Source organism: Citrus clementina, unplaced genomic scaffold, assembly GCF_000493195.1.
Source record: "Citrus clementina cultivar Clemenules unplaced genomic scaffold, Citrus_clementina_v1.0 scaffold_1, whole genome shotgun sequence".
NCBI classification, from domain to species: domain Eukaryota; kingdom Viridiplantae; phylum Streptophyta; class Magnoliopsida; order Sapindales; family Rutaceae; genus Citrus; species Citrus x clementina.
The window spans coordinates 3711674-3738671 of NW_006263303.1; the positions used below are offsets into that span (position 1 = coordinate 3711674).

The following is a 26998-nucleotide window of genomic DNA, read 5'->3' on the forward strand; positions in this document are numbered from 1 at the left end:
TTCAAAATGGAAAAAATATAGTGCGACGAAAATACCCTTGATATTATTAGAAAGAAGAGGAGTTTTGTTCCCTTTGTGTTCCGGGGTATTTTAGTCATATCAGATTAACTCGTGGTTGTAGGCTGTGGCTCGCACATAGTCGTGTGTGTTGTGGCGGTAACCGGGTTTAGAGGCGGAAGGGGATGGCGTGTTTGCACGATCATAGCTGTGAAGATCACGATTGCTCTTCTGATTGGTCTCTCTACAAACATATAGATCTTTCCAAGGTTAATTTCTATCTTTTCACACTCGATATATATGAAATAGCCGGAGAAATAAATGTGTAAAAGGCGTGGTTGCTTGATAAACTGCATTTGTGTTCACTTTTCCTGTTATTTGTTTGTATTTTGGGGGTCAGTCAGGTTTGGTTAAAATTTTGGATGACGCGGTGCGCATGCTGTGGTTTTGTGTAATTATATGGATTCTCGCATCTTTGTATGCCAGTTGCATGATAAAATGAGAAAGGGATCATTTGGAAATTGTAGTTGTGATTTGCTTTATGGGTAAGCAGGATAGAGCTTGAATTCGATAGAATTTGGCTGTGTAGAACTTTTTCCACTTTAAGACTCCCCCTGTGCTGTCAAATTGGCTCTGCCCTTAGTTCTCATTACCCTTTGCCCAGGTGAAAAAACATTAGTGATAGGCCGGGTTATGGTCCTTTACAGGTCCAGAGTGAAGGGCTGCTTCATTTGAATGGATGCCCCGTTTGCTTTGTGACAGGAAGCTACTTCCTTCTGAGCTGTTGTTGGTTTATATTTTCTTTTTTCAGTTCATTTCATTTTATTGCTTTCACTGATTTTTCCGTTTCTTTTGTACTGGATGGCCTTTCTAGGTGTCTGCATTAAATGAGGCTGTTCCAGGGAGTGTCAAGTCAGTTTTCAAAGCATGGGAGCAGCGTCTGAATTCTTCTGGGGTAATTCATGCATTTGTATACTCTTTTGTAGTTCATTTTTTATCTAGACATTGGCATGTTTCCAAGAAGCGTGTCTCATCTGTGGATGTGTACTCTCAGGTGAATGTGCCTGTATGTGATTGAAAAAATATTTCTTGCTGCACAGAATCTATTTCCAACTTTTAAGTATGTTATAAATGTTCAATCATTGAATCATTCATCGAAGGTTTGGTTGACCTCCTAAAAGTCCTCATCCTTGCACCATAGCCATATACTTTTGTACTTGAAATCTAGTTCTATGTCTCCATTTTGAATTAAAATTACATTGATTGACTTCTACATGTAGTATTGATTTGCTTTCGATTTATTGGCGTGACTTTTTCACATTACAGCTAGGTAAACATTTCTGTTAAGGTGGTTGATTATGCCTGGTTATCTTTTGAAGTTCTACTGAGGATGCAAGATTTTTGAAGATGTGCCTCAAATATGCTGCAAAAAGCTGTTTTACTGACCACTGGAAGTTGATTTCTGTTAATTGATTCCTTTTACCCTTGGTGTCATTCTACTGAGATTGGGTTTCACTTGCAAACAAGTGTATGCATCACTTGTAGGCCTCTCTTGTGAAAGTACTGTTAATATTGCAACCTGTGCTTAGGATAACTACCCTGATTAAGCACACTTGATTAGGTTCTTCTGAAATGATGAGAAAGCTTCAAATAAAAAGATTTGAATGCAAAGCAAAATAAATTTGGTCATGATACACATTACTTCTTGTTACTCATATGAGTAGTGCTCTTTGATTAATATCTATTTCAAACCGGAAAACCACTGAGGTATAGCCTTCTTTTGATTATTGTGCGATTTGTTTCACTTATTTATCAGCCTTGTTATTATTCTACTTTGCAATTTTATGAATACACAAATTAATATCTTGCCAGTTTCTAACCTAGAACTGGAAATTACATCTGAAAGAAAAAAGACGCTTACCCTGTTAGAAAAGTTACTATAGAATCTGCAAGCAAGCCAAGTTGATCAAGATGATGTTTTGGGGGAAATATCAATATTTAGCATGCTATATTTTGCTTATGATGTATCGAAACAAGTCTTTCATTACATGCCTTCTTAAAGCTCATGTGATCCTCATTGTGGACCCAGGAACATTTGGAAAGCAATGATGGTGATCCAGAGTTACTTGTTTATATTCCGTAAGTGGCTACCTTTTGCTCTAAGAATAAACAGTAGCTGGGATCTCAAGGTTCAGAGAAATAGACATTAATTTTCATTACACTCATGTCCCCAGCTGTATTTAATTTTGTATTTTTTCATATCCCAAGTGGCTTTGTTCTTTCTAAACCCCTTTATATCCCACCAATCTATATGTCTAATTCTAATTTGTATGATATTGATGTTAAAATGAGCAATATTTTGAAATTTACTAATTTCATAAATAAGCTTGATGGAATGAAATGAAATTTATGATTAAAATACTAAGGACTTCTGTTATCTTTATTCATACTTTTTCTCATTTAGTGGAACGATAATGTCTCTTACTAGGAACAATCAGAGACCATCTTGAGTCTAAAAGATAATATTTGCTCAACTTTGTATACAAAGTCAAAATTTGATGTCCGCATTTCTGCACCTATAATTCTTATGCATAAATTTTTTCTTAAAACCAATCTATTTTTTCTTCATAGTAAGATGCTCTCGAAATTATTGTTTCATATTGTTCTTTCTTAAGAACATGTTTCCCTAAAGATTTCTTCTGTTCTAAAAGTGCTCATTGAGAATCCTTCTTCCACTTGATTTTGATAGATTTACTACAGATGTTAAGATCAAGAGCATTTCAATTGTTGGTGGTGCTGATGGAACAAGTCCTTCGAAGATGAGAGTGTGAGTTTGAACTTGTGAATTTTATGTATGCTGTCATAATGCTTCATCAATTGTTAGATGTAATACTATCCAATTTAGAAAGAAACTCAAATAGCTTTTTTTTCTCATCGTAGTAAGTGGAAGGGATCAAATGATCTTAGAAATATAAATTTTAGATGGAATGTTCATTGGCTTATCATAAAATTCTCAGTCCAGTTTTTTTTTTTGTGGTTTTGTGTGTGTGTGTGTTTCTAGTCTGGGTTAGGATTAGATGATTAGCGGATTGAGCGAAAAATGCTCAATCTTAGTCCCTCGTTGCCATTACTCAAATATTAAATTTGTTTTTATTTCTCTACCTTTTATATTTCTTAAAAGAAGAAGTGGTGTCCTGAGTTTTTTTTTCTTTTTTTAATAGGTTCATCAATCGAGAGGGTATTGACTTCTCAGATGCTCAAGATATGCAAGCTATTCAGGTATGCCTCATGTTGGCTTATCATTGCATTTTTAGCAAATTCTTCATTTCAACTCATCTGACACATTTGTACCATTTGTTCCAAGGAATGGGATTTGGTTGAGAATTTGCAAGGAGTGTTAGAATACCAAACAAGGTAATTATTGATTACTACTCAGTTTTGTTGACATGCAATAGAGGCTTTGTTTGCAAACACTTCATATCCATACTTTCATGATGAGCAATTGATGCGACCAGGCATAATCTACTGAATTTGGGTGCTTCCCATTTATTAGCAACTTACCATTGTTTGGTTGATGTTGTATTGTATTTCCACCAAAAAAAAAAAATCATCTGTTACGAACTGTTTTTAATGTCATATTAATGCATACTTTAGGTATTCCAAATTTCAAAGTGTGGCCAATATCACATTACACTTCCCTGACAATTTTGGTGGTGACACAACTCAGATACACTACATTGGCCTAAAAGGGGAAGCCACCCAGGTAATTTATTGGCTGAGATCAAATTTTATGAATTTGTTATTGTCTTTGTTTTAATAATTTTTTTTTTTCCTTGTTCTAATCTGTGAAATGTTTGTGCTTCCAACTAATACCTTCCTGCACCTCTAACACCCATTTGGTTTGTTTTTGGTCTATTGAGTAACAGTTGAAGAGGGACGTCGTGGCAACAATTGTTTATGAGCTGAGGCCGAATCCCTCCGACCACAAGTAAGTTTTGGTTATCCTTGTAGGAATAGTTTCATAGATAGTGGGGTTTTTGAACTTATTTATCAATCTCACCATTGTAGAAGGAAATGATGCTCAAAATTTATTCTATTGTTATATATTATAATTTCATTCTGTGTGGCATTTGCACAATTATTAAATGTCCATCATTTCAAGTCTGATTGTGAAGTTCAATCCTGTTATGTTTTATATGCTACTACATAGTTTCTTGTATTTATCGGAACTGATGGCTTGTGCAGAACAAAGTCTGAAAGCGGCGGTGGTCTTTCGCATGTGGAGTGAACAATTTCATGTTCTCTATCAAGGTTTATCACTTTAATGTACTTCCAAATTCTGATAATAGAAGAACTATACAAGCTTCAAGAATTGTTGCCAAACTGCTTTCTTTCTGGGTGGCATTACTTAGTGTTGCAACCAGCTAATGTGATGCTTGTAAATTCATAATTATTGGTTTTCTAGTCTTTCGTACAAATTCATTATCATCTGTTGTGAGTTATGTGTAAAACCTCCCATTAATATTCTGGGTTCAGTTCAGCATTCCTAATGACTTGAAGAGTACATACCCCACCACGGCGAATAGATTTTATCTGACGCTGTTTAAATAAATATGAATGAATTAGGCGAGAAATCCGTCCAAGACTGAACAATCATTCTAATGGTGTTTATTTATCCTAATTTTTTTTTTTATAATTTTATACTTTTGCACCCTCTTTGAATTTGGTTCATTCTTTTTCTCTGTGGGAATAAAATCCTATACTCAAAAGTCCCTTTTATAATTTTATCTCTTTTGAGGTCCACTATTTCAACAGTTTTGATTGTACAAGTAACGAACTTTATAATTCTTTTTTCGCTTGTTTGTATTTACAAATACTCATTAATGGTCATCAATTTTTTTGTTGTTGTAATGTTGAAGATTCTAATAGTTAAATTTTAATTAAATGTAATTTTCATTTATTAAATGATAAAATAAAATAATAAATAATTTTATATATAACATTCAATTCCAATGTTAATCTTATAATAAATAATTTTATATATAACATTCAATTCCAATGTTAATCTTATATCCTTTTTAAATCCAATAGCCAATAGCCAAATCATTGGGTGTTTCTCAGTCGTCTTTCCCACTTTGACATCTAAATCTATGCTATCCAGTGAATTTTGACGTTGCATTTCTTTAACAATTTATATTACATCAAATATTTTACAACTATTAACAACTGTTATTCCAGAAGATAATTAATGAATTATTGATATTTACAATGAGATAAATAATTAAAACTACAATTTTATATTAAATTCTATAAAATTCTTGCTTGCTCACAGACAAATAACCCTCATAAATATTCGCATACGACTTCAAATTGGGTAGTCTGCAAAACTCATCGTACTTCATGATCTTTTTTTCTTTTTTGAACAGACAAATACTTGTATATTATATTTGTTTATTCAAATTCCCTAAACCTAACTTGAACCGAATCTACGTGTTAACTTACTCTCTTTTAATCCAGCCAAAACCCCTCATTACAAAATTTGCGCAAGCCAAGGGGAAATTGATTTTTAAATGTTAAAACGATGAGTTCGGAAAATAGTTTTTTTTTTGGGACAGGCGACAGCAGAGCCGTTCACGTTTCTCGGGAGAGACAGAGGTTTAGCCAATTGTATGCATCGGAAATTAGTGAAAACCAAGGAGAAGGAGAGGCAGTTCAATAGCCTTGAGCTTATTGCATTGAAAATTTTACATCCCGAGCTGTGATGGGAGGCAGCCGGTTCATGCCTCATAGACAAATATTCTGAAGGACTGCCTGGTAAAAGGTAAACTCTCTTCGTTTCAGGATATTTCACCTTTTTTTTTTTACTTTCACATTTTCTTTTCACGCAATTTTACATGGACGAAATAAACCTTTTTTTTTTCCCTTAACCTCAGATACTATAGTGGTAACGAGTACATTGATGAGCTTGAAACCCTTTGTCAGAAAGGAGCTTTGGCAGCATAATTTTGAAGTTTATACTGTAATTCTTAATCCTCATGATCGAATAACGGTTAGTTGTTGATAAGATTTCATCTTTTTTTATTTCTGATTGAACTCCTGATCCAGAACACTTCAGATCCATAATATGTTACTGTAATTTTCCTAAAAGACGGTTGTCTTTGACTATTTCATTGGGTCACTCGGTTGTGTTTCTGTTTCAGTTTTATGCAAGGACATGCTCGAGAAAACGGCTATTCTCCTTGGACCAGAACTCATAATAGCTGGTGCCAACGCATTTCTTTGACTATCCTCGCATGAGGCAGGTAAGGATTTACTGCTAGCTCTGCCTTACAATTTTTTCTGGGTATATCATTGGCGGCTAGCCACTAAGCATCCACTGCTTGATTAGATTGCAGATGCTGTTGGTGCTTCATAGATTGCAGAGGCTGCTGATGCTTTTCTCGTCATGGATATGGCTCACATAAATAGGCTTGTTGCTGCCTCTGTTGTTACTGACCCCTTCGAGTACCGTGGTTACATCAACAGTAGACAAGTAATGGGTTTACCATTTGAAATAATCATGTACTTATAAATATTTTCATATTCATAAGTCTTCTTCCCCCTCTACCACAGTATATATGGTTTCTGTGCAGCCTTTGAGAGGTCCAAGTGGTGGCGTGACCTTTGTCAAGAAAGATCCTGTCGTCGAAGTGGAACTGCATTGCCTAAAAATGCTGTTTTTCCAGTTTTAAAGGTTGGATTTGTTAGTTGTTACCAAAGGAAAAGTACTGCTTGTGGAATGGTTACAAATTTTAAACCATTCATCAGTTTCCTTCTTAGCAAACACCATAATCCAATCACTTGGTAGCTATTACTGTCATAAATTGTCTACACCATGCTCTGGTTGATTCACTTATGAAAATGTTCACTTGGTAGCTCCTACTAACATAAACTGCCGCACATTATGCCGTGCTTGAATCAATTATGAAGATAGTTTCTTCGGAGGAGAGTTTATTTTATGCGTTGAGAAATTCATACTCAAAAACATAAAAACTTTTTAACACATGATCGGGACGGTCGTACCTGTATAAGCTTATGACTTCACATGATTGTGTGACATTCATAGGAACATAAACTACATCACATGACGGGCTGTTATCCGTATTAAAATTCTTACTCAAATGTAAAAACTTCAACACATGATCGGGACAATCGTACCTATATCAGCTTAAAGCTTCACATGATTATGCGACATTCATAGAAACATAATCTACATCACAACAGGCTGTTATCCTCCAATTGAACAGCCAACACAATACAACCACATAAAAGAGGATTAGTGGGAATAATACGATCACCTCAAGCAGAAGTCCTGTCCACTATTACTCTCAAACACTACAAAAACAATGGTTGGTAAGAAATCCACATATGGCATCAAATAAAAAAAATCAATGGCAAATTGGACTTGAGTTTGGGAGAGAACCCAAACGCCTACGTACTCTATCAAAATAGAGATCAAAGTCCTCGTAGTTCAAATAAAGAATGAAGAGAATCTTAGTCATCAAAATTATTAAAAAAAAAAAACACCACAGAAAAGTTTACAAACTACTATTTCACATTCATTATTCATATAGGCATGTATAGAAGACTGAAACCCAAAAAAAAAAAACACTAGAAAATGCACAATACAACCTCGAGCAGCACAAACACCCGTTTGTCAAGTGACAAACGCATTTGCAGCTCATCTGCAGCTCATCTGCACTGACACACTTTAGTCAAGCTGTTAGAATAACCAACAATGAAGAAACTCCAGAATCATTCAGTGACCAGAAAAGAATAGAAGTCTTCACAATTGCAAGCTTTAAGAAAGCACAAAAAAGGATTTTGAAAGCATCATTCAGTAGCTTATTGATTTGGGAAAGAAGCAAACCAGGAACAGTAACATTCCCATCTACAGAACAGGCGCAAAGTATTTATCTCTACTGCAACAGAAGTTAGCAAAAATGAAAGATCAAACCATAATTAAACCTAAAATATCCAAATAGACATAGAAGGATGCAGGAAACTGGGAGAAAGAGTAGAAAACTCATCCCCTGAGATCACATAATACCAATATTCCAAAAGAAGCCACAATGTTCTCTCACTGAAGCAGAAAACAGCAGCTGAACTCGCATATTCAATTAAGCATGGATAGAAGCCAGAAATCAGGAGAAAGAACAAGAGATGTCAACATTTCCCTATCACTTCAACATAAATTTGCAAAAAAGAAAGAACAGAGTACAGAGTGCACATTTTGCAAGCAAAAGCAATAAATAGGAAAAAAAAAAACCCCTTCCTGAGTTGTAGTTCCCACTCTTCCTCATAGATATCCAAATGTGCTCCATCACATCAACATAAAGGAGTAGTGGTAGAGCCCCACTATTCTTCAAAACATACAAATGTAAGTCTGCAAAATAAATTTGCAGAAGTGGAAGAGAGTAATAATAGTTTGAAGTTTTAAGAAGCACAAGGCAACAAGCAACTGAAAGGGAACTGAAAAACTCAATTGACACCCCCTACTCCCAAAATTCTTCAAAGCCTTTCTCTGAAACAGCAGCACTAAAATTTGAAAAATAAAACAATGAATCATTCGGATTAAGAATAGATAGAAGCAAGAAACTAGAAGAGGCTAGTATGGATTAGCCTCAATACTCCTCAAAATTCAGATCACATTGCCATCAACAAATTTGATAAAAATAAAATAACAAAATCATAACTTGAATTTGAGAGTCACATAAGAAGAGAGAACAGAAATAAACTAAAACAATGACTAGAACCGCAAACCAAGCGCCTTTAATATTCCTCAAAAACTTGGAACATTCTGCCATCACTGCCACCTAAATTTGCAAAAATGGAAAAATCTTAATACATATTCCCATCTAGAAGTGACAAACTAGGAAGAATAAGAGCCAGAAACAAACTCAAATAAACCCCCTGATTGCACAGTAGTCCCAACATTCTTCAAAATCTCGTTATCATATCACTGTAAGTCTGCAACAGAAATTTTGCAAAAATGAAAGACCTAAAAACAATTTGAACCTCAGTACATCCAGATAGATGCAAGCATAAACTAGATCAAAAAATAGTGTCATCAGAAACCCCCTGGGTAGCGGACAACCCTAATATTCCACCAAAACTTGGAACTACGTAGAAGAGCAACTCACGAGAAGCCCATATTAGCATGATCGGTATTCCTAAAAAACATAGAAATACTTAAAATCACTGCCAATACATTTGCAGAAGTGGTAAAACATGATAATTTGAAATTCTCATATCCAGATATCTATAAATAGAAGAAATTAACAAGAAGACACCTGCTCTGTAGCATAGTCCTAAAACACCTCAATGAACACTGCACATTTCTGTGAAACTGCAGTAAAAAATTTGCAAAAATTATGCAGGCTGACATACAACCTAAACTATTTAGATAGGCATAAATGGAATGGAGGAATTAGTAAAAAGAATTAAAGTCATCAGACATCCCCTGACCACCACTCAAAAACACCTTGCATCGCTTCTCAAGAAATTTACAAAAAAAGGAAAGACAATTCTAAAATGAATTGTTAAAAAAGTATCCAGTTAGGCAGATACAGAAGAAATGAACCAAGAAAAGGACTGAAAAACATGATAGAAAATCCACCGAGTAAATCATCCAACACTCCTTGAAATGTAGGTCCATTTCTGTAACAGGGGAACCTAAACTTTGCAAAAAACAACCATCATCTGCTGTATGTTTGCATAGATATAAGTGAAAAACTGAAAAAGATAAAAACTTTTTACAGAAGCCTGAGTAGCAAAGTCCCAATATTCCACAAAAGCTTGCTACATTTTGCAATGCTGCAACAAAAATTTTGCAAAAATAAAAGATCAAAATATGTTCTAAGCATTCATATCTGCATAAATTTAAAGCCAAAAAACGAGGAGAAACAATAACAAGAACCATCAAAAAACCCCAAGCAGCAGATAATCCCGAAATACCTCAAAACATTCACCATCACTGCAATATAAATTTGCAAAAATGGAAGACTACAAATATGAAAGACAAAATTACAAATTGAACCTCATGAAGAAATGAAAGATAGTCTGAGACACCAATAATAAATTAGTGAAGGAAGGAAAACCCATTGGTCACTACAAGCAGCATAGTCCCACTATTCCTTGAAGACACAGGAATGATATCACTGCAACATATGTTTGCAGAAGAGAAAGAGAAAATTTTAGTTATGGATTTCACACGTACAAGTTCCAAAGTTCCTCAAAAAAATTGGCAACTCTGTAACACTGCAACACAATTGTGCCAAATAAATGATAAGAGATATATTCTTCAAGTACTCAGGATAAACATAGACAGAAGTGAGAAACTATAAGAGACAAAACACTCATCGGGCACTCCTCAATGTATAGCCTCAAATTCCTCAAAAGCTCAGTGCATACTGCCATCACTGCAACACAATTTTCCAAAATAGCAAGACATAGGTAGTCAATATCTAGCCCCAATGTATCTTAAATTTTAACAGAGTAAGATAAGAATATAGATATAATAAATTAGACAAAAGACTAAAAGTCACGGAAGATACCCCCACATCAACAGTCCCAATGTTCCTGAAAACTAAGTTCCTCATACCTATGCAACAAAAAATTGTGAAGGAATTAGGGGAAAATTTTTAAAAGCCATCAAACACCCCCTTAGATGATAGCTAACCCCAACACTCAAAATTTGTAACATTCAACCATCACTGCTCCAAAATTTTGCAACAGATGGAAAACATAATTAAAAACTGGACTGTTAGAATAGAACAAATAAACTTAGGAAAGGACTAAAAATCTGTCAGAAAATCACCCAAGTAGAATAGTCCTTATACTCCTTGAAAACTTGGAACATTTTTTCTCTCACTGCAACAAAAAATGGCCAAACTAAAGGGGCACAATGAAGGTAAAGTATTCAAAGATAAAGTGGTAAAAACTAAGTAAATGTCTAAAAAATGCTCCATGATACTTCTCAAAAATTTGTTAAGAGAGAAAACAAACCAAATACAATCCTCTCTTACAGATTACGAGTAGAAGTGATAAGCTAGAAAAAGGTCAGAAAAAGCCCATTAAAGACACAGCAGTAGCAGTCCCAATACTCCTCAAAACACTGACCATTTAAGTAACATTGCAACAAAAAAATTTGTAAAATGGCATTACCAAAGCACGAATATGTTCTCAATGTTCATAGACACCACGAGACAAAAGTCCTGGTATTCCATAAAAACTACAAACATCAACCGAGCAACATCATTCTGAAGCATCATTCTCTGGAATCAAACCAAAAAAAACAAATGAGCACAGGGCTAACTAGCAACCAAGACAAGCTAAAAAGGGAAAACAAAGTCCAGGAGGTATAGTACCAATAGGCAATATCTGCCCAACAACACTCGGAATTCCACCACACCAAAACTCTCTTTCAACTAGAGAAAAGGGGGGCAATGGAACAGCTATAACAATTCTCTGTAACCAAACAAATCATAGAACGGATCACAGGATCAACCCAAAAACAGAGCGATGCATCAAAGAGAAAAAAAGGGGAAAATAAGTACGCAAGATAAGCGTGCCAGCATTATGATCCCCACACGCGGACACCCTTCCATGTAGAATATTTGCTAAAAAGTTCAACACACTGAATAATCTGATGATAGGGCAAAATATTGACAAACATCAGAAGTATATTTACTTGGTATATGGATAATCCATAAAGGCTCAATAACTAGTGGTAGAATGTTTCCCTTACACCCCCATTTATTGTTGCCAAATAGTTGATTCCAGCAGCTTCTTCAAAAGTGATAATCAACAAATAGCAAGGAATTTTGTGCCCTACAAACTTGCAGAAGCCTTGCTGTAGCCAATCACAACCCGGAAGACAAACCACTCACTATATTGACCATTGGCCAGAGTATTTTCCAACAGAAACCTGAAGCATATAACCTCATTGAAATCAAACAAACAAGATTCCAACACAAACCTGCAGGATGTAAGCTCATCAACAAATTAAACAAATAAGATAACAAGCAAACCGCAAAACACCAACAAAACTCTTTATTCGCAGATGTCCACAAACAATTCTCTACTGGCAAGCTGCAACAACAATTTGGTAAAATGACTGACCAAATTACACTCTAAAGCAAGGCATTGAGAAGCTAAATCATTTACTAGAAGCCCCTTGAATAGCGTTCTGCAACACTTCTCAAAAACACGAAGATGTACTCATAAATCCACAACACTCAAAATTTCAATCTATTTAAAAACGATCCACAAGCAATTCAAACATATTCACCTCACTCCAACAGAGATGCACAAATGAAAGACCAAAATATGAGATAAACCTCATAGTATTCAGGTAGCCACGTGGAAGCTAGAAGCTAGAAGCAAGAAGAAAGAATTAGAGTCATCAGAAGCCCCTGCAGTGGAGAGAAAGCCTTAATACTCCAAAAAAACTGAACACACTTTGCCATCGCTGCTCAAGAAATTTGCAACAAACATAGTTACACTTCAGAGCATTCAGTTAGGCAGAGATAAAAGAAACCAACTGGAAAAATGACTGAACAACACAATAGACAACTCCTCAAGTGAAATGGTCACTTGATTCTTCGAAAACTCGGAAAATTCCTCAATCATAGAAGCTCCCTTTGCAGCAGTCCAGATATTCCTCAACTACTAAATCCATTTCTGAAACTCTGCAACATTAAACATTGCAAAAAATGAAACAGCCAGATTACAATATGCTCTAAAATATTCATGAATAGAAGTGATTAAAAAAAGTTCGAAAAAATTCATTAGATCAGCCCCTAGAACTGCAACATAACACTTACAAAAATCAAATGACCAAAATACAATTGGGTTTTTCATAGATAAATTTGTAGATGCGATCAGCTAAGAAAGGGACGAATGACATCCCCAAATCCTACCCAAACCTTTGAAAAAGGGGGAAAAAACCCACATCATAGAAAAGAAGTTCACAAAAATGAAAGCTGAACTTATAGTATTCAAACAGGCATAGATGGAAGCTACCTACAAGAAAGAACAAGGGAGTTGTCAGAAACTCCTAAGGTGGAGAGTTGGCAAGCTAAAACACTTATTCATCACTCTCAAGAAATTTGCAAAAAATGAAGACAGAGTTAATACGAACCTCAAGGATTCAGTTAGGTAAAGATAGAAGAATTAAACTGCAAAAATTACTAAAATAGGACAATAGAAAACCCCCTGAGTAGAATAGTCCTAGTATTCTTTCAAAACTTGCTCCCAGCGTTACTTGGAACTTGGAATGTTTCCCTATTGCTGCCACAGAACATTGCAAAACTGAAAAGATTTGCTCAACAATACGGACAGTAAACTAAGAAAAAGTCATGAATGCCACCTTCATAACAGAGCCCAAATGTTCCTCAGCTACCCAAACCATTTCTAGAACACTGAAACGTAAAAATTACAAAAATGAAATGGCCCGAATACAATCTGCACTGAAGTATTCATAGATAAAAGTGATAAACTAAGAGCAGGTTCCAAAGGAAAAAAAAAAAAACTCATGAAACATCACCCAGATGCAGAGTCACGGTATTCCTCAAATACTCTTTAACACTGCCACACAAAAGTATGCGTAAATCAAAAGATCAAAACGCAATTTGATTTTAAGTTTCATAGATAGAAGTGATTAACTAAGGAAGGATGGACAAAAACTCATTAGACACCCTCAAGTATTAGCAGAATCCCAATCTTCCACCGAAACCCAAAGAATTTCCACATCACTGCAACAGAAATTGGCAAAAATGAAAGACAAAATTATGAGCTGTAACTTTATAGCACTCGAATAGGATGGATGGAAGCGAGACAAGGAAAAACAATAAAGAAGCCATAAAAACCCCCTGCTGTAGTGAGATAGCCCAGCATAACCTGACTAGAAATTTTCAATAAGGAACTAAGAAGGGGTCAGAAAAGCTCTTTAACACATCCCCAGAATCCCAATCTTCCAGAAAAACTCAAACCATTTCCACATCGCTGCAGCATATGCAAAAACGCAAGATCAAAATATGAGCTGTACATCATAGTATTCAGAAAGGCAATTGTGGAAGCTAAAAAGGAGGAGAAAACATAAAAGAGTCCTAAAAACCGGTTGATAGATAGCGCCAATACTCCTCTAAATCCATGACCACTATTTGCACGGTTGTACATGCAAAAAAAAAAGGAGCAAATAACAAGCCAGAAACCTCCAGATTACTTGACAGTTCCAAGTTTATTAATCCATGAAACTTAGAGCCCCAATACTCCTCTAAATGCACGACGACCATTTGTACTGTTGTACACGCAGAAAAAGAAGCAAATAATGAGTCAGACACCTCCTGATTAATTGACAGTTCCAAGTTAATTAACACAGGAGACTTAGAGCAGACACCCTACCGGTATCTCAAACCTCCACTCTCCGCACAGGAATTCAAGATTCTGTAACCAAGAATTGAATGAAGAGAAAAGAAAATTGAAGGCAAAACAACTCCAATCCACAATCTCAGCCTACAATGACACCTTGTCACCAATAAATTAAATGGAACCATGAAATTCCAATTATATGAATATATAAAGCTTCATAATAATGAGCAATAGATCAATTACCAATGAGCGCTACACAAACCAACAAATTGCCGCCTGCCTATTTATTGAACGGCACAAATTTCAAGATAATATCTTCGCCACCAACAGCAAAAAAAAAAATATGTACTATATACTCTGTTCGATTCTCTGCATAATACTTCTCAAAAGCATGAATAATCCGAGATCTCAATCTATTTCACAAACCACCGACAAGCAAGTCAAGAATCGAATATTATATATATCATCTTTATAATAAAATCCTAGCCCTCAAAATTCCTCGACAAATTAGTTAAGAAAGTCACCAATCAATCTCAGTTCATTAATCCAAGAAACAACAGCGGATGCCCGATCGGTAACGAACAGCACAGATTCAAGATCCTGTACCCAATAATTGAACAAAGAGAAGAGAAGCGAAACAACTTCGATCCAATACATCAGTGCATAAAATAAAAATACCTTCGCCTCCAATAACTCAAAAACAGCCAAGAAATTTCAATCAATTCGAATAACAGCACTAATATTGCGCTAAATTAATTCCCGATTATCACACCGCACCCAACCCGTAGAAAAGAACATAGACAAACACAGAGAACGCAGGGGCCAACGGTGCCCGACGCGGGGGGTATATTTATAGTATCGCTGGTCAAGATCGACGGCTATCGCTTAGCGGTGCAAGGATGCATCAACGATCCAGATTTATTCCTTTTCGATGTCGGTTTTAATCACGTGCTGCTTATAAGTTGTACTTCAAAGAAAGTGGCTTCACACGTAAGTCGTACACATGACTTGCCGACATAACTTATCTTAAATAAATTATTTTCTTTATTAAAAAAATTATTTTCTAAGCACACACAGATGCATCCTCAATTAAAATTTAAAGCATGAACCTCATTGACAATAAATTATGATCTTGAAACTTACCAACTAATGTTGAATTTTTATGTTTATAGGACAACCTAGTATTTAATATCTAGATTACTATTTTTACTCTAATTCAATGTGTAAACGCAATAATTTTATTTTATTCCATAAGTACTTTGTTTAGTGTAACGCACTAATATTAGATTGTATTAAAATAAATTGGACTGAGTTATATAAAATGATGTAAAATTTATATAATACCATGCTTAGTGTAGTACGTCTATATTATATATTTTAATATTTAATATTAAAATTTTACATTACAATAAAATTATTTTTATTTATTAATTAAAAATAAAATAACCTCTTGTAACCACCACCATTAACAACCACAAAAAATTACAAATATTATCTATTTAAGTATCGTCACACTTTGTATCATTGAAATCCTCATCTTTCGCTCTACACAACGATATCAATATCTCCAACAACATAGCTTCTGTTCGTCATAGATGTACAACTAAAGTTTTGCAAATGTTTTCAATGATCAAGAGTTGCTGAAAAAAAACTCATGATTGCCACCGGGGATAAAGAAATCATTGGCTACTTAATTTAAATTAATAAATTAGCTACATAACATTAAAATAAGTTCAATGATAAAAAAAAATGTAAAACTGACCCTCTCAAAAGTAGAGCTGACAAAATTTGACATGATTCGATTACCCGACACGAATAAATGGGTATGGGTCGTCGAATTTAACATGATTATTAAGTGTGTTGGGTCTGGGTTAGAGTTAAAGTTCTTGACTCATTTACCTGATCAATGACCCGATTACATTTTTTATTTTAAAATAATTTGTAGGTTCTTATTGTCAAAACTCAAATATTAGAGATGATTCTCTCTTTTCTTTTTATTTTTTGAAAATATAAATATAAACACAGTATTTTATTTATAAAAATTTATATATATTTAGAGTGTCAATAATGTAAATGTGTAAAATATTGTTAGATATGTATATTTTATAATATCGATATATAATATTATATATATATATATATATATATATATATAAAATTAAAATTTCAATAGTATAAATGTGTAATATTTTGGTAGATATGTACATTTTATAATATCGATAAATTATGTATGTATTTATGGATGTACGACAGTGTGTAAATGTTTGATGTAAATTTTGTTTAATATATATAGATATTAAGCGGGTTATTGGGTAACCCGATTATTTTTTCGTGTCGGGTTTTAGTCTTAATATTTTGATACGATTATTAAATAGGTCGGATTTTGATCGATTTAAATTTGACACGACATCAAACTGACACGACCCGATGACCCATTTTGTCAACTCTACTCAAAAGTACTGCGATGGAGGGCGGGTCTCATTTGGCCAGCCTGCTGATCTTTTGCCCCTGCCCGACTGTACACCATGTTTGGTGCACAAAAATTTGCACTGCGTACACATGCTAGACCCACGCGCCAAACATAGTAGCTTTCAATAATAATAACAACAACAAACATGAATGGTAACGACAAGTTGCATTTTCAAGTTGTTTTTAAGACATTTGGAGTTCCGGATTTTTCTCAGATTGGAACATGGTTATTAGGGAGTTTGCTTATCTAATTATTTGGCTTGGATTATATATTTTTGAATCCAATCCAATTTGTAAATAGATGAAATTCATTCTATGGTTATTGAATATGCAATTAGACACAAATTCACATCCAATCTACCCTATTTTGTTAATATGAATCGGATTATAATTATTTCTTTACTATCAAATCCACAAGATAATTAAATTAAAAACAAAACCGATACAAACATAAATTAGATTGATTAAATTCAAATTAATTAAGATATGTAATAATCCAATTGTTAAAATTTCCAAACCAATCTAATGACTTATGAACACCTCAAGTTTTTTTTTTAATTGGGTTGTCTCATTAAATATTTTTTTATTTCAAGTAATAATTTTTTGCTCCGGAATTTTAAAATATGAGAAAGTTTGAAAAAATTTTAAAATTGTGAGGTTTGATAAATTTAAAATTTAAAGCGCATAAACTACACAATTAATATGTTTTTCGAACTTTCCTCACATTTTAAAATTTCAAATTTGAACATTTCTATTATTTCAAGCTAAATGTTTTAAGTAGAACATTTGCACACATCCGGATCCCAATGGGGACTATCATACGAGTATCCAATTATGGATGTAAACAATTAGATTATTTATATTAATTACATTTAAAAAGTAAACACACACAAAATCATAAACAAACCCGCTAAACAGTGACCGACTAAAACTAAAAAACAGATAACTCAGTCTCTCAAATGAGTTAGAGTGGTAGAAAAGCTCAAGTCGGCCACAGTCCAGCCCGCAGCTTAAAATCATGGAGAAGGACTTGTAATTTGTAAAGCCCATATATAATGGACTCAGGTGGCGTTTGTTTTTTAACTTAATGACTTAAAGTGACTTAGCTTAATTAATTAAGTTAATTAGAGGTTTTTATTTTTATAATTTAATGAGACTTTTTAGATAATTTTGACTTAATAGAATAAGCCAATTTTTTTGGCTTTTTACTTAATGGAGAAATCTAAATTAAGATGACATTTGTTTTTTTGTTTGAAATCTGAATAGACCTAAATTAGTTTGAATTCTGAATAGATCTGAATGTCTGAATCTGAATAATATGTTTGTTTTTTCGTCTGAATCTCGAAAAATAAGTATTAAGTTGTTTGTTTTTTCCAACTGAAAAAACTGAAAATATGTACTTTTACATTTGTATTCTTATTAAATTTGAATGTCAAATAAATAATATATTAAATATCACAATATTTTAACATTTATAAGTAAAATTATATTCAAGTGAATACATAATTATTTTAGAATTTTAATATATAAAATACAGTAAATTTCAAATTTTATCGTATATAATATAAGAAAGAAAAAAACAATGATATTTTTATGTGGAGTAAATGTCTATGAGTGAGTTTTGAGATAGACATGAAAAATAAATTATAAAACATAGATATTTTTTACATTAGTAAGTAATTGACTTAATTCAAATTTTTCCATTAAGTAAAAAGCCAAAAAAATTGACTTATTTTATTAAGTCAAAATTATCTAAAAAGTCTCGTTAAGTTATAAAAACAAACACATCTAATTAACTTAATTAATTAAGTTAAGTCACTTTAAGTCATTAAGTTAAAAAAGAAACGCCACCTAAGTCAATTACTTGTTAATGATAAAAATATCCCTGCTTTATAATTTATTTTTCATGTCTATCCCCAAACTCACTTATAGACATTTATCCTACATAATAATCTCATCATTAGTTTTACTTATAAATGTTAAAATATTATAGTTTTTAATATATTATTTATTTGGCATTCAAATTTAATAAGAATACAAATGTAATAGTAAATATTTTTAATTTTTAAATAAAAAAAAATTAATACTTATTTTTCAAGATTCAGACAAAAAAATAAACATATTATTCAGATTCAGATATTTAGATCTATTCAAAATTCAGATTAATTCAAATTTATTCAGATTTTAAATAAAAAAACAAACGTTACCTCAGTCAAAGACTTTACTTAAAAGTCCGGACTTAAGCCTGGACTTTATAATGAATATACATACACACACGTATATATATATATTAATCCAAAACTTTATTATATATTATAAAATTCAAATTAAAAAAACTGAAAAATTAAAAGAAAAAAAAACGGATTCAAATCGTTATTGAACGCGAAACCAAAATCAATCCCTAAACTAAATCCCTCATTTCTCACTGTTCACGCCGCCGGCAACCAAGAGCGGCCGACAGCGAGCCGCGAGAGTCCAGAACCGCGAGCGTGAAGCGTCCAGCGAACCGCGGCGTGAAGCGTCCAGCGAACCGCGGCGTGAAACGTCCAGCGAACCGCGGCGTGAAACGTCCAGCGAACTAGCCACCCACCAGCACAGCCGCGCGACGCTGCATCAACCACTGTAACGCGCGCGAGTCAAATCCCTAATCGACTCCGTCGCAGCAGCTTCTTCTGTTTTCTACTATTTTCTACTGCCGCGCGTGAATCGACGCCGCTGCTGTTCCTGTTCGCTGCTTGTTTCGCACGCCGCCGCAGCCGCCGCCGCCGCCCGCTGTTGCTTGAGGAGTTGAGGTAATAAGCGCCATTAGGTTTAAGTCTTGGTCAGTATTTATTGGAAAATTTTGAAGATCTGAAACTGGTGATGACAATAGTGTGAAGACTTAAATCTGATTCTTTTAGGACGGAAGTTTTGTATTGTTTTAGAGCATTGTGTCAGTAGCTCTGTGGGTACTTTTGCAGTTAAGGGGTCTGATTTTTCTTTCATACTTGCTGCTGTGTTGGTAATTTGAAGTACTTGAATTATTTGTTTTGTTGGTTTTCTTTCATATTTAAATTGTTTTCTGTTGTAAGCTGGAAATTTACGCATTTTCTGATGTGGAAGTGGAAAGTTCTCTCCATTTCTGTTTGTATTACATTTGATGCTGAAAGTTGGGACTTTTCATCTTCTATTTTCTTATGTATTTATTTTACATATTTGCTTATCAACAAACTAATGGCTTTGCAGCTTCAAGTTTGATTTAATGCCGAAAAAGAGTAGGTCTGTTAAGGTACCTGAAAAAACGCCAGAAAACCCAGTCGTAGAAGATGAAAATCCCTCTTCAAAGCTGAAAAAATTGGGTAACGAGATTGATGAAATCTTTGCTGGTAAAAAGAGGAAGAAGCCTGAGGGGAAAAAAACCAAGAAGTTGAATAAAGATGAAACTATGGAGCCAAAATTGGTCAAGAAAAAGAAAGAAAAGAGGAGTAAGGGAGATACAGAGGATGGGTTTGCTGAACCTCCTGCTTGGCCTAGAAAGCGAACAGAGGATGGACTTACTATCTACACAGAAGATGAGTTGTGTATCAATAACGCTGATGCTGGAAACACACCACTTTGTCCATTTGATTGTTCTTGTTGCTTTTAGTTGTGCTGGCAGATTGGTAAATTATCATTTAGAATTTTGCAATTTTGATTCGCTGATTTTAATTATGGGTTTTGTTGCTCTAGTTTGTAGATTATGGTTTTTGCTTTGCTAGTTGTAGACAATGAATTTGATCGAAGAAAACAGGTGCTATTCATTTTATCCCATAATGAATTAGTTTTGTGTTCTTGAAAGTGCTGAGGAGCAATTTGATCTAGTTTTGATGCGTATAAATGTATCTGCAAGTGCTAATTAAGTATAGTTCCATCATTAAATATCCTCCCTATAACGAATTGAATTTTTGAAGGAGAACTTTTCATGCAGCAAGGGGTATGAAATGTTCTTTATTTAGTTGATTTTATCTGCTAGTTTACAGTTCGGATGCTCTCATGAATCTTGTGATGCATCAAATAGGTTTGTGTTGTGTATGCTATTAAGTAAATTGACAACAGAATAGCTTTTCTGCAGAAACATGGCTTATTGCAGTTTTGGTTAATATAAGCTCTGGTAATGAACAATATGTGCTAGTACTGAGTTTGTTCTTACCTCTTTTTGTTTTCAGATGGTTCTTATTTCTTTTTTTCTACATAATAAATTTCGTTTTCTGCTTGTCTCAAGGAAGGTGAGTTTGATTACCTTGATTAATATTCCCTTTCTGTATTCTCTTAAACAAATAACATGATTAGTCTTTGTATCTAACTTCACATGAATTACTCTTAAGCATTTTAGTATTATTTATTATTACTTGTTATCTATACCTAAGCAACTTTTTCTATATTTCATTTGAGATCACTATGTTTTATATTTCATTCAAATCACTGAGTTTTAACCGATGATTTTAGGTTTTTGGAGTGGTTCTTTTTTCTTTTCTTATCTTTTTTTTTTTTTTTTAAATTTTAGCAAGTAACAAATATTTGATTTCATTTAGTAGAATAACAATGCAAATTACGATAAACCGTTTATGGGATATGTATGTACCAATGTATCATATGTTGAGTACGAGAAAAACTTACGTAGGATCAGCTACTCATACTCTGTCATTCGGCTGACCAGTGGACTGATCCCACGATGGCTTCCACCAAAATTTAAAAATAAAAAATAGTGGTCTTATAGGAGGATGCACTTGTTCTGCCAAAAGGTAGAGCTTGAGTAGCTCGTTCTATCATCTCAGCAGTCTGAGGTAGGACTGACTTATATGAATTTTTCTCGTCAAGTATATTGTTAGGACAATATAGTGTTATCTTTGGAAATGTTTTTTTTCTTTCTTTCTCTTTCTAGTTAATTTCTTGTCATTAAAATAATTGCAGTTTGAGAATAAGATATTAGTTTAGGGTGGGGTTTCTAAAATCTTTTACTTAAGATCATGACTTATATTCATTGAATATACTAAATCCAGTAATATGAATTTAAAGTTAAAAAATATCATTTAAGTATTTATCTATCTAGTATTGCATTGAATGAATTCGATGATTTAGCCACACATTACATATGTTCAGCTTATCATGCACAAAATTTGTGAAAAATTTTACTTCTCGCGAAATATCTTTTTTATATTTTAAAAAGACATCATGAACTGAAATAATTTCATATGTCCCTAAAACATTTAACATGCATGAAACAGTTCCATATAAGTTACACGTTAATTGCCTCATTGTCCGTTATATACTTATGTTTAAGTTTAGTAATAAAAAAAGTTAATTATTTTTAAAATATTGGAAGAAATTAAAATTAGAATTCACCTGCAACTTTAGTACAATACTTTATCAGATGGAGAACTCAAGTGTTAACTTCAATCAAAGACAATGGCCTAGAGGGATTCATCACTGGAGAAAATAAGTGTCCAGATCAGTATCTTGTTCAAGATGAAAGTGCTGCTAGCTCCTCTAGTACTAGATCTGCATCAAGAATTGAGAATCCTGCTTTTTCAGCCTGGATAAGAACAGATCAGCTTATTCTAAGCTGGATGATGTTTTCAATTCAAGAAAATTTGCTCTCCTCTGTGATTCACTTTGTCTCTTCTCAAGAGCTTTGAGATTTCTTAACACGTATGTTTGTTTCTCAAACTCATACCAGCAGTATATGTCCTTATAGATGCACTCTTCTTAATCAATGGAACAGTCCTTGAAAAGAAAATATTTATATCGCTTAAAATATAGTAATAATGGTGATGATATAATTAATTAAACTATAACCAGACGAGATGAGATTCATAGTTTTCTAAAGATTACTGAACTTTTGTACACAATTTAACCTATTATGCATTGAAATATGTATAATCACTATATCAATTAAGAGAATTATTAAATGAATCAAATTATTTGAAAAAAAAGTAAGAGAATTATTAAATGAATCAAATTATTTGAAATAAAAGTAAGTCATAATCATTACCATTAAATTATGACCATTAACTTAAAATTGTAAATCATTAAACCTGGAATCATTGAGTATTGCATGACACCATTAGCATTTAACCTAAAAAATTCAAAAAACTAATGCTAACATGAAATCTATGATCATTAACTCAAAATTGTGATTATGAAATAGAGCATTACATGAAATCATTGTCATTGAACCTGATAATTCTACCATTAAGCATGAAATTAATGCTAATATGAAGTCTAGGACAATCAACTTAAAATTGTAATCATTAAATTTTAAATACTTCCAAATTAAATTTAATCTGTCTTTGTGATGAGTCCATTCTACGGCCTTAAAAAGAAAAAGAAAAAAACTAAATAAAGGTTATTTTAGCATTTACTTGAGTGTGTAAAATAAATGTTGACTTTTAAAATTAATTTAATTATTGTAAATGATAATATCTAATAATAGTATTAAAAATCTTAATATTTAAATTTCAATTATTATGTGTCATTTATTGTATATAGAATAAAAGAAAAGAAATCCAAATGGCAAAAACACCACAATTTCAGTGAGTTATCTGCAACTTGCTATAACAGGTGAAAATAATTTTATTACCAGATTGGAACCGGAAGAGGCAATTATTAAATCAGTAAATTTTTACACATGCCATGCTGTTAACAAATCTTTTGTCACATCATGGACTGTAACGTACATAAATACTAAGATAGCAAGACCCTTTTTTTTTTTTAATTATATGAATCGAACTTTTTTCAGTTTTTCAATTTTGGACATGATCTTTGATAAGATTAACTCTATGAAATCAAGTGACTGATTAATATACATTTTGTATTTTAGCATATTGTAACGACTCTTTATGAAAACAAGTGATTGATATGCATTTCGTATTTAACTCTCTATGAAAAAGTGACCGATTGATATATATTTTGTATTTTAGCATGTTGTAATAGGTATCTTGTAATCACAAGGACGAAGTAGTGTTGCTACTTGATGCATAATAACTCCCAACACGACATGCCGTAAAAGATCATTTCAAGTTGCAATTGGACCATATGGAAGACTTGCATGTAACCGTTCATAAGTAACCTATACATGTGTATGTCAGGAGTACAGGACATAAAAAATCAAATGAGAAGATGCCACGGCTCATTTCGCATCATTGCAATGAATGGAGAAGCTTAAGCCTATATAGATTGAACCCGATTTGGAAGCTATCCCCCGAACCCGCCCCGTACCCGAAAAATTGTAGTGGGAGATAGTTTGGGTATGTCCCCAAAAATCTTTAAATTGAGTGGTGATTAAAGCGGGACACGATCTCCATTTTTTCAAATAATAATTTCTAAATTTTCGGTTCTCTTTAAAAAAAAAATTAATAATTCTAACAACCTCGATATTTAAAAATAAAATTACAAATGATCAAATTTCATATTAAAAATAAAATTACAAGTGATCAAATTTTAACAACCTCCATAAATAAAAACATAATAATTCTAAACCTTCAACATAATTACAAATGATCAAATTTTATATGACAAATCAAAATAATTTTAAGTTTTCAACATAAACTTGTAGCCATCACCATTGATGCATGTTTTAAGATTCTTCAAAAGCCTATAACAACATAAACAAAAAATAAATAAAAAATAAAAATATGTTTTAACAATTCAACTTAATAAATACTTGACAAAATAATATAAACTAAAACTATATACCTAGAGCCTCTACATGTGAGCAGTTTTGAGTGATAGAATATTGTGTAATAACAGGAAGGATTATGAGCAGGACAAACAGATTCACTCAATGAAATCCCTTATTCACACAAAGGAGAATAATATTAGTAACACAACACATTACCATTACAAGAAGACTCAATTCATTTTATCAAAACAAGAACTGAACATTCATCCAGATAAACCAAGCAACTGCAGAGAAGCATATGAGGTGAAAAAAAACACTCACGATGTTTAAAGGCGGCACGTGTTTAGAAGCTCCCTGTCCACCAGGGGCGCTTATTTTGCTGAGAAGGTTAAAGCATTACAAGTGAAAAACATGCTTTGAATTAGTAATTTGGTTACCGTGTCATTACAACTGTGAAAATAATTTGGGTTATTTTCTTTCTGTAATTGCTTTCTTTTTCCTCTGTAGTCTGTACATGTTGGGCTGCTCCCTTTTGACAGACACAACCGACCTTTTACGGTATTCAAGTTTGGGTTATTTTTGTAATTCTTCAAAAGATGAATTACACATCAAATATTGAGACGTGTGGTTTGCTGCACACATTATATTTGAAGAAGTATATTGAATGAAGAAGTCTTGATTATTGCTTCAGTTTTACAACATTAGTATTAATGGGGTGTGATGAACAAGGAGGGGTGACGCTAGAATTATTGGGCTGCTTTTTACCCCATATCATAGAGAGACAATTATATCTCTACCTAAATTTATTAAGAGGAAAATTGACTCACAATCATTAGTGAGACTCAAACCCACGTAGGCTATGAGATAATGTGAGAGTATGAATTCGAACTATGTTATAGTAGAATTATCAAAAAGAGTTTTAATTGATTTCTTATTATAAATATCAGTAGAGTTCTAATTGTAATATATCAACATATTAAAAAAAGAGAGAAAAGTATGTAATATCTTAAAGGCATATATACTAAACGTAATTAACATTAAATTAAGCTAAGCTGGTGTCTGATCCCACTACATTACTCATTTAGCATTTTAGTTTTTCATTTTCCTGCATCAAGAATAATATTTGTTGAAACAAACTAAACTACACAAAAAAAATTCTCTTGATTATTATGAACTAGTTTTGAGTTTGATCGAAAATTGACAATTTTTTGTTATGAAAATCTTGATTTAACTTTATTTTATAAATTTTATAGTACTAAACATTAAATGTATGAGAGTTTCAATCTTTGACACACAAATATGGCGTGTTAATTGCTTAACATGTATCATGCATTTATAGAATAAAGAAATGATTTTATTACGATTTCTTTCTATAATCCCATTGCGTTTTTTATTTTTTATTTTTGTATTAGAGTATAGTAGTATTTATATTTTCTCCAAACTTATTTAGTTTTAAATATGTGTTTATTGAAATATTGAAGAAAAATAAATACATTCTCGCTTCCGCTTCGTCCACCACCGCTTGCGCGGTTGCTTTTCCCAAAGGCGAAACGCTTCCCTACCGAAGTAAACAAAATAAAGGAATCCTCTAGATACAATGAGTTTACCGCAAATTGCAAACAATCTTGCATACTGCAACTGGCAATTTGTTTTTCGTATAAAAGTTTGGATTGGGCTTCATGGATATAAGTTTTCAAAAATTGTGTGTTAAAAATATGCAACAAATAGCTTGTGAAATTAAAATTGTATATTACTTTTAAAGAAATTAAATAATTAAATAATTGAATCTACATGTTCCGATTATGATTCACAAACGCAAAGAAAATAAATAATGTCGACAATAATACAATGCTGTTATATTAATTGTATATGAGTTTATTTGTATAATATGTATTATTTTTTGAAAAAGTTAAAATACAATTTAGAAAGTATGGTATTTCTTAATGCCTAATAGATAAAAATTGCTACTACACTTTACTCAAATTTCCATTGTTATTATTGAATTTAATTTTCAGTGCAAAACACCTTATAAAATTTCACTATTTGTGCGCATATATTTAAAACAAACTTCTAGAACCAAATAATGCACACAAGACTACGATTTAGCATAAAGAAACTTTGCAAATAGGTAAGCAATTAACAACAGAAACATAGACATGAAAATAAAAAAAACAAGCGATCGTAAAAGTTCAAACACTCGGTGGATATAACATTGATAAGCAAAATTGTTTGACACTTAATCCCTGCTACACTATTTCCAAAATTTTATAGCTCAATGCAAAAACAAAAAAACTTAAAAATCCAACCACTTAGTGTAATAGACACAGGTTTTCGGGGAGATTACGCCATCCGGCGTGCAAAAATTTATCTGGGGACAAACTCCGCATGGAACAGAAGCCAAGCTTCCTGTCTTTGGTTCCCCTCCGCCACCCCCCTTGCTCACGTTTTTATAACAAACTTTTTCCGACTGGAATGTTAGTG

General features: G+C 33.0%; 3 protein-coding genes and 1 long non-coding RNA gene across 38 annotated transcripts in view; 2 read left to right on the plus strand and 2 right to left on the minus strand.

Moving 5' to 3' along the window:
- The first annotated feature begins 114 nt into the window (after nt 1–114).
- On the plus strand, nt 115–4640 carry LOC18054386 (PITH domain-containing protein 1). Of its 2 annotated transcripts, none has more exons than XM_006450736.2 (9): nt 115–266; nt 872–952; nt 2087–2136; nt 2747–2824; nt 3219–3276; nt 3362–3411; nt 3652–3760; nt 3924–3985; nt 4243–4640. In XM_006450736.2, the coding sequence occupies exons 1-9, from the start codon at nt 183–185 to the stop codon at nt 4283–4285; spliced, it is 615 nt and encodes a 204-aa protein (XP_006450799.1). In that variant the 5' UTR covers nt 115–182; the 3' UTR covers nt 4286–4640. The 2 variants fall into 2 exon arrangements, with proteins under 2 accessions (XP_006450799.1, XP_024034318.1); XM_024178550.1 differs by lacking the exon at nt 2087–2136 and adding an exon at nt 1324–1327 and having other exon boundaries at nt 116–266; nt 2758–2824.
- A 955-nt stretch (nt 4641–5595) lies between these two features.
- LOC18054387 lies at nt 5596–15220 on the minus strand. 34 transcript variants are annotated; one of them, XR_002907586.1, is made up of 4 exons: nt 13586–15220; nt 13409–13460; nt 11406–13323; nt 5596–11312 (listed from the first exon to the last, which is right to left on the minus strand). It is a non-coding gene; the product is annotated as an uncharacterized LOC18054387 (long non-coding RNA). The 34 variants fall into 34 exon arrangements; XR_002907585.1 differs by having other exon boundaries at nt 11406–13329; XR_002907583.1 differs by having other exon boundaries at nt 11406–11965; nt 12083–12129; nt 12378–15220.
- A 3939-nt stretch (nt 15221–19159) lies between these two features.
- LOC18054388 (uncharacterized protein C6G9.01c) lies at nt 19160–20694 on the plus strand. Its single transcript, XM_006450738.2, has 2 exons — nt 19160–19670; nt 20104–20694. Exon 2 carries the CDS (start codon nt 20120–20122, stop codon nt 20501–20503), a length of 384 nt encoding a protein of 127 aa, XP_006450801.1. The 5' UTR covers nt 19160–19670; nt 20104–20119; the 3' UTR covers nt 20504–20694.
- Nucleotides 20695–26722: 6028 nt separating this feature from the next.
- LOC18054390 (DNA-directed RNA polymerase III subunit RPC6) overlaps nt 26723–26998 on the minus strand; it is a 4405-nt gene continuing 4129 nt past the window's right edge. The window contains 2 exon segments of the mRNA XM_024178673.1: nt 26723–26978; nt 26980–26998. The exon segment at nt 26980–26998 is cut by the window's right edge and continues 107 nt beyond it. Of these exon segments, the coding sequence (XP_024034441.1) occupies nt 26811–26978; nt 26980–26998 (187 nt within the window). The 3' untranslated portion in view covers nt 26723–26810.

Excerpts from the sequence above, each read along its gene's own strand:
- LOC18054386 (XM_006450736.2), top strand. The coding sequence starts at position 183 with ATGGCGTGTTTGCACGATCATAGCTGTGAAGATCACGATTGCTCTTCT. Across the intron at positions 953-2,086 it reads AGCGTCTGAATTCTTCTGGG|GAACATTTGGAAAGCAATGA; the intron begins GTAATTCATGCA and ends TTGTGGACCCAG. Across the intron at positions 3,277-3,361 it reads AAGATATGCAAGCTATTCAG|GAATGGGATTTGGTTGAGAA; the intron begins GTATGCCTCATG and ends ATTTGTTCCAAG.
- LOC18054388 (XM_006450738.2), top strand. The coding sequence starts at position 20,120 with ATGCCGAAAAAGAGTAGGTCTGTTAAGGTACCTGAAAAAACGCCAGAA.